At 34.6% G+C, this 7555-nt stretch overlaps 1 protein-coding gene across 2 annotated transcripts in view; it reads right to left on the bottom strand.

Moving 5' to 3' along the window:
* Window positions 1–1912: 1912 nt before the first annotated feature.
* The window catches only part of SMC3 (structural maintenance of chromosomes 3), a 33098-nt gene continuing 27455 nt past the window's right edge, over window positions 1913–7555 (bottom strand). For both annotated transcript variants that reach the window (XM_006778705.2, XM_015557993.1), the window contains 8 exons: window positions 7424–7531; window positions 6844–6952; window positions 6052–6299; window positions 5752–5964; window positions 4435–4626; window positions 4105–4282; window positions 2935–3041; window positions 1913–2327 (listed from right to left, as the gene is read on the bottom strand). In XM_006778705.2, coding sequence (XP_006778768.1) covers window positions 2256–2327; window positions 2935–3041; window positions 4105–4282; window positions 4435–4626; window positions 5752–5964; window positions 6052–6299; window positions 6844–6952; window positions 7424–7531 — 1227 coding nt within the window. In that variant the 3' untranslated portion in view covers window positions 1913–2255. The remainder of the gene's footprint in view (window positions 2328–2934; window positions 3042–4104; window positions 4283–4434; window positions 4627–5751; window positions 5965–6051; window positions 6300–6843; window positions 6953–7423; window positions 7532–7555) is intronic.

Here is a 7555-nt window from a genome sequence, read left to right as displayed (position 1 = left end):
AAAAATTATGAATCGCAAATAAATATTCAAAAAGTTACATATTCAAAAACGTAAGGAAACCTTCCTTCTAGAGAGGTATCTGAATCACCCCCCTTTATCAAGAATTACTTAATGAAGCCAAAAGAAAGGCCACACCACATCTCTAAGCAGTAGACCACTGAAACAGATTCTGTCATTTTTCACAGAGGAAAAGAGCTACCTGCTTCTCCCAAAAGTATGAAACCTACGGAACAAGGGTATCTCTATTGCTTCATCTTCACAGAAAAGCAGAGGGTAATTTCTACCTAATAACATATAATTTCAAAAGAAATCCTCAAATAAAGAAGGAAAGACATTCCTAGTTTCTTGATAGGAGGTAAACACTTTGCTGCCACAGTTTTAACTGCATTAGTGTGCCTCTGTTTTCCATCTGCTCTTCCCCTGTTGAATATGCAAATTCAAATTACTTATTCATGTTCTAGGTTAAGAGGATATATGCCTGAGTAAAGGTGAAGAAAGATAAAGAATGTCATTGCTACTATAAAAATTCCTTGACAGTGAACACTTTCTGCTCCTCTCTGGCAAGCATCCCAGCAGCATGATGCCACTCCCAGGGTAAGGTGACCATTTGCTGGGTGACAGGAATCTTAATGTTTGCTTTTCCTCAGCACTGGATTCTCTCTTTGTGGGAACTGAACAAAAGTGCTAGTCCTCTACCCTGAAAGTTGTTATGAGAGAAACTCCATTTAAGAATGAACTAAATGTTTTTAAACTCAGGGTTGCTATTGCTTAAATACTTACAAAAAAAAAGGAATTCTCCAATTCACCTTATACCTTTTCTATACTTCTATTATATGACTATTATACCACTAGTCATTTTTCTCTAAATTGCATCATTTTCTTTAAAATTAGTACTTTTTTACTTATTTTGACAAAATGCTTAACCCATTTTTGCTAATCATCCCATATTTTATTTATTTTTTAAATATATTTTTATTGATTTCAGAGAGGAAGGGAGAGGGAGATAGAAACATCGATGATACAGAAAATCAATGACTGGCTGCCTCCTGCACACCCCACAATGGGGATTAAGCCCGCAAGCCAGGCATGTGTTCGGACAGGGAATAGAACTGTGACCTCCTGGTTCATAGGTTTACACTCAACCACTGAGCCACGGCAACTGGGCCATATTTTATTTTTTCTAAAGTTGCAAAAAGCTTTATAAATGTTACTCTTAAAACCACATTACCAAGTTCTATTAAATAGATTGCCATCTTAAATTAAAAATAATTTTTAAAGGACTGTTATGAGTTTAAAGCAGGGGTTCTGTCCGGTTTGGCTTAGTGAATAGAGTGTTGGCCTGCAGACCAAAGAGTACCAGGTTCGGTTCCGGTCAAGGGCCCGTACCTTGGCTGCAGGCTCCTCCCCAGCCTGGGCTCTGGTCGGTGCTTGTGCAGGAGGCAATCATCAATGTGTTTCTCTCACATCGATGTTTCTGACTTTCCCTCTCTCTTCCACTCTCTCTAAAAATCAATGGAAAAATATCCCAGGGTGAGGATTAACAAAAAAAAAATCAATAATAATAATAAATATAGCAGGGGTTCTAACCCTCATTGAGAGTCAGAATCACCTGGGGGAATTCAGAATTGAAGTGACCAGGACACCATCCCGTTAGGATTTTGATCCAACTGGTATAGGGACAGACTCCCACAGTGTTACATTTTTAAAAGCTTCCTCCATGAATTTAAACATGCAGCCTAGATTAGGAACCACTGATATAATTCAACAGAATATTAAACTATTTTTAAAATCTTCTTTTAGGTGAAAACAGACCTTTTTTAAGGCAAAATAAAACATATTTAAGAAAAATTTGTTTCTAATTGTACAACTATAAATGAAGCCACATAAAACACAAAATTTTAAAAAGCAAAACTAAGTCATAAAACCAATTATTTAATTGAAGCTATAAAAAAAGAGGCAATATAATTGATAAAATAATTAGGAAAAGATATTTAGCATGTTTCAAAGATTTAAAACAGTAACAGGACACTTTACAAAAAGTTGTGTGGGAAATGAAATTCTTAAACTATACATAGAAATGTAACATTACAGAGTATCTTATAAAATACAATGACAGAAATATAAAAGGACAGTGTGTGCTCTACATCTGAAAACTATTAATGACGACCAGATATTTAAGTTTAAATTTACAGTTCCTGGGAATGAGAATCATAATACTATACATATCTTCCAAACCAGTGGGCAACAGTTTCCAATTAACCATGAGTGGTATCATCTTCTACAAAGTCTTTGGCCATCTCTGCTGTGATCACATCGATATGACTAACCTGAAGAATAAATGCCAAAAATAAAATCGTTAAATATTAAAGAAATGTATCAGTGTTCCCACTGTACAGGGTAATAGTTAAAATATACAGCCTATTACCTGTAAGTTTTACATATCAAGTCAAATGACTGATTCTAAAACAAGGACTGAGAAAACCTTTATTTATAATGGTGTTTGTTCCATGTGTGAGTTTAAAAATATTCTGCCTTTTAATGCTCTGAAAATATGGACAAGAACTTATGCCTAAGTATTCTTTTGCTATTTCAGAGAACATTAAGGCTTATTAAAACACCAAGTAAAACGGCCCAGCCAAATATAAATCAATGTACATAACAGTTAAAGACTTCATTAAGAAGCACTGAATGACTAGATAGGAAGACACTGTCTCTTAATGCCAATGGAAAAAAAAATCAGTGCAGTGAATGCCACAAGAAAACTGCTAAATCTCCTGGGCACTTTAAGTAAAGTTTTTTCTTTACAAAGACCTCATCAGATAAGCAACAACTTTCTAAGATTTCTTTCATGACTTAAGTAACACAAAATAAGAATTCAACAAACATAATGGATTACATACTACATAAACTTAAACTTCATGTAAAAAAATTTACCTTATTTCTGAATTTTACACCATAGAATTTGTCAGCTGACTCAAGCAGTTCAGGCCTAAAAGTAGTTGTAATAAATTGAGCATGTACAGCAAGATCTACAATAATATCTGTAAAAAAAAAAAAAAAGTAATTTAATAAGACCCTTTTCTTAGATCTTAAAATTTAAAATGCAACTATCTTTACTCTTACTTAATATTCAAAACAGCCTGTGACTCTATTTTTATGCATATACCTACAAAAATTACCACCTTAATTTCTTAAATTAGAAATAAATCTTTAACCCTAATATCTTAGTTCCAGAATATAAAGAAGCAGTAACTTCTAACACAGCATTAGAAATAATGTGAGAGCAAAACGCCTTTCCACAGCTACCACTCCCAAAGATATATTTTTTTTAATTGGACTTACTGGTGTTTTTATTTTAACTTATTGATTTTTTGTTTATTAGAGTAAGACAGAAAGAAACATTACTTCATTGTTCCACTCATTCATGCACTCACTAGTTATCTCTTGTATGTGCTCTGACCAGGAATCAAGCCCATAATCCTGGCACATGAGCTTCTAACCAACTGAGCTAGCCTGCCAGGGCCTTCCCAAAGATCTTCTGAACTTACTAAAGATCAAATACAGATTCTTTAACCACATAATCAACAATGTGGTTGAAACTACATTGAAATACTCAAACATTGAAATACAAGTTTTAAAATGAGCAACTTCTACATTAAAAAGTTTAACTCAAGTAGAATTTTCTTTTTTTATTGATTTTTGGAGTGAAGAAGGGAGAGAGGGAGAGAGAAAGAGAGAGATTGACTGACTGCCTCCTACATGCGCCCTCAGACTGGGCATTGAACTGCAACGTAGGTATGTGCCCTGACTGGGAACCAAACCCAAAACCTTTTGATGTTCGGGACAATGCTCCAATAAATTAAGCCACACTAGCCAGGGCAGTAGGATTTTCAATTGATTCAAAAAATTACATCTTTCTCACAGAACTTTGCAAAGAAGTCTAATGTTAAATTTTAAAAACCTATTAAAAGATAAATTTTATTTACTAGTACATATCCTATCTAGTAACCCCAAATCTCTCAGGCAATAAGAAATCACTATAAAAAAGTTAAGCTATCATTTTAGAGCATGTTCTCATTGATAAGTGTAAATCCCAAACTGTACCTGACACAGCCTTTCTGTGCTGAGCATCCAGAGCCTGGTCAATCTCATCAAACAAGTAAAAAGGAGCTGGGTCACATTTCTGAATGGCAAAAATGAGAGCAAGAGCTACCAAGGATTTCTGTCCACCTGAAAGCTGTTGCATTTCCCTCATTTCACCTTGTTTTCCTGTAAATGACACCTAAGAAAACATTTGAGTCAATATCCTAAAGGGGTCGAATACAATCACCTCTTCAAATTAAATTGCATACAATGCATCTACTTAGATTTGCAAAATATTTACAAATTACACTATGATAATTACTGAGGAAAACTGGATGTAAAAGCATTTACCCTGATTCCAACTCCAGTGAACTGGTCAACTGATGGGACACTACTTTGTGACCCAGAACCCCTCTCACTTTCACCACTCCCTTCTCCTTCATCCTGAGACTGGCTGCCCTCAACATCTCCTTTCTTCATCACCAAAGTAGCTTTGCCACCAGGTACCAGCTTCTGAAATACTTCACTGAAGTTCTTGGATACCTTAAAATAAATAAATAGATAGATATATAAGGTTGTGTGTCAATTCAAATATAAATTTTGCTTATATGGAACTATACATATTACTGCTTAAAACAAAGACAAGTATGTAAAAGCAATCAGAAGTATTTTTTTAATATGCATTTTTTAATTGACTTTTTTTAGAGGGAGAGAAGGGGAGGGAGGGATTTAAAAAAACAAATAGTATGTAAATGATAGCATGAGCCGGCTCAAAACAATGACCTGAAGGCCTGTTCCTCTTGGGAATAAAGCAAAAATGTGAAGACTGCAGTGGCGACATCTATTTGTTGTTCCACTTATTTATGCATTCATTGGTTGATTCTTGTACATCCCCTGACTGGGGATGAACCCAAAACCTTGGTGAGTGGGAATAATGCTCTATGCTACCCAGCCAGAGCCAGAAGTATTTTTTTTTTTTTAAGAACAATAACAGATGTGATCCTTTTAAGAACTGTGTAGCTTTGGCCAGTGGTGTGGCTCATTTGGCTGGTTGTCATCTTGTGCACCAAAAGGTTGACAGTTTAATTCTCGGTCAGGGTATGTGCCCTGATTGTGGGCTCAATCCCAGGTGAGAGGTGTGCAGGAGGTAGCTGAAAGATGTTTCATTCTCATATTGATGTTTCTCTCTCTCCCCTCCTCTCTCTCTAAAAAATACAATGAAAATATTTTTTAAAAGAACTGTAATCTTTAAAAAAAAAAGAAGACAGCTGTGTAAAACATTCTAGTTAATATGTTAGCAACTTATATGCTGAATTTATTCACATGTATTAGATCCAACTATCAGTGGGGAAAAAATTCTTACAAACTGAAAAATAAACTGAATGATAGCTGGAGCTTTTGTCATGTACGTTTATTTGCTACTAAAAGAAACACCACCCTAGCCGGCTTGTCTCAGTGGATAGAGCAGTCAGCCCTTGGACTGAAGGGTCTCTGGTTCTGCTCCAGACAAGGGCACAATACCTCGGTTTCAGGCTCAATTCAAGGCCCCAGTCAGGGTACATGCGGGAGGCAATCAATGTGTCTCTCTCACGTACATGTTTCTCTCTGTATCTCTCCCTCCTGTCCCCTCTCTTGGGGGGAAGGGGGGGGGGGTTGGAGGAAACATACCTGTTTGAAAGTTAACTGAATAGCTTCATATTTTCGAAGTTCGAGTACATTCATCAATTCCATGATTGATTTGTACCCCCTATCCAATTCTTCTTGTCGCTTTATTAACTTTTCCTTTTGCTCAGAGAAATTTACAAACTGGTCTAAAGCTTTTTTGTTAACATGACTGTACTTCTTCAATTCTGTGTTGCACTGTTCAAGTTTTCGAAACAACTATAAGGAGGGAAAAAAATGTATATGTAAATTCATATACAGGAAAATTTGCAATGAGATTTCAAATTTAAAACCAACTAGATTTACCTGTTTGAGACTCAGTGTTTGGTATTTTTCAAATGCTTCCTGGGGAAGTGATCCAAGTTCTCGAATTTTCTTCATACATTCTTCTTTCTTCTTCAGTAGCATGCCTTGTCGATTTGTCATCTTTTCTAGTTCTTTAGTATCATGATTTATAGCATCCATGTGTTCTTTTTCCATATTTTTCCAGCGCTCCATACTCTTCTGAAGGTCCTTAATTCCAGCTTCTGTTTTATCAATGGAATTGTCCAAATCTGAAATGGGGAGAACAACAAATTAAGCCATAATACCTATTTTACAGACAGAATGTTATTTGATCAAAGGTTTTATTTTAATGGTCAAATCTATCAAAATAAATAGGCTTTTTCATGTTTGTTTAAATTTTACTGTGAAAAATTCGTAAAACATTGAATTCAGGATAAATTAGAAGTTTACATGAGAATCATGAGTATAGTTTTTATTATTATTTAATGTTTACCTTTAGAAAAAACTAAGAAAGAATTTTATACTCATGAAGTAGGCGATAAGAAAATTGTTATTTCATACTTTTCTCAATAAAATTAACAATTTACGATCTCAAAATAGTCACAAATATTTCAATAAAACAAAGATTACTATCTATAATCAACACCCTGAACTCTGTTCACTATAGACTGTTTATGATGATGGAAAACAAAAAATCATTACTAGATAATTCTGCCTTTTTGGATGTTTCATTTTGTATTAAACAATGTTATAAAGTGAATAAGCTAAATTTAACTAAAATACCTAAAAAAATTTTACTAAACAATAATTTACCTTCTGATCGTGCCATAGTATCTTTTACTCTTTTATTGATGGCTTCAAGTTCTGAGGTTGTAGCAGTGAGAACAGTACCCCCCTCTGTCTCTCTCAGTTCATTCAGTTCCTGCAACACAAAAGGAACTTATGAGCATTCATCCACAAAATATGAAAGTTAGTTTCAAAATATTATGACTATCAACAGTTTCTATAGCTGTTACATTTGAATAACATTCAGAAAACAAAAAACATACTTTATACAATTGCAAATACTTAAAGTACCATTACAAGGGGCGAAAAGTAATGATATAATTACTAAAGAATTTCTCCACATCTACCTTCTACTGATTAAATATTAATAACTTTTACTGAATACCTAGATTGTGCCAGAATACAAATACAAAACAGTATTTCGACAGTCCTGAAACTGAAGCTTAGAAATATTAAATGATTTATCCAAGATCATACACCAAGTGGCAATGCTAGGCAGGTGGTCACACTGCTAGTTTTTGGTCCCCAAAGTCCCAGTGCTCAAACAGAGCCTCTTATATGCACCTTCAAATAGTTATGGTCATCCAGGAACTCCTGAAGAACATACCTGTTCTACTTGGTCCAAGCGTTTTCTCAAATTCTCATTGAGGTAAGTCTCTACTCGAGTAATAATACCTTCTAATTTAATTCTTTCATTCAGCAACTGTCTGTTTTCCTAAAAGAAAAGAAAATTATTTGT

The sequence above is a fragment of the Myotis davidii genome, unplaced genomic scaffold (assembly GCF_000327345.1).
Source record: "Myotis davidii unplaced genomic scaffold, ASM32734v1 scaffold107, whole genome shotgun sequence".
Lineage (NCBI taxonomy): Eukaryota > Metazoa > Chordata > Mammalia > Chiroptera > Vespertilionidae > Myotis > Myotis davidii.
This window is presented reverse-complemented; position numbering and strand designations above follow the sequence as displayed.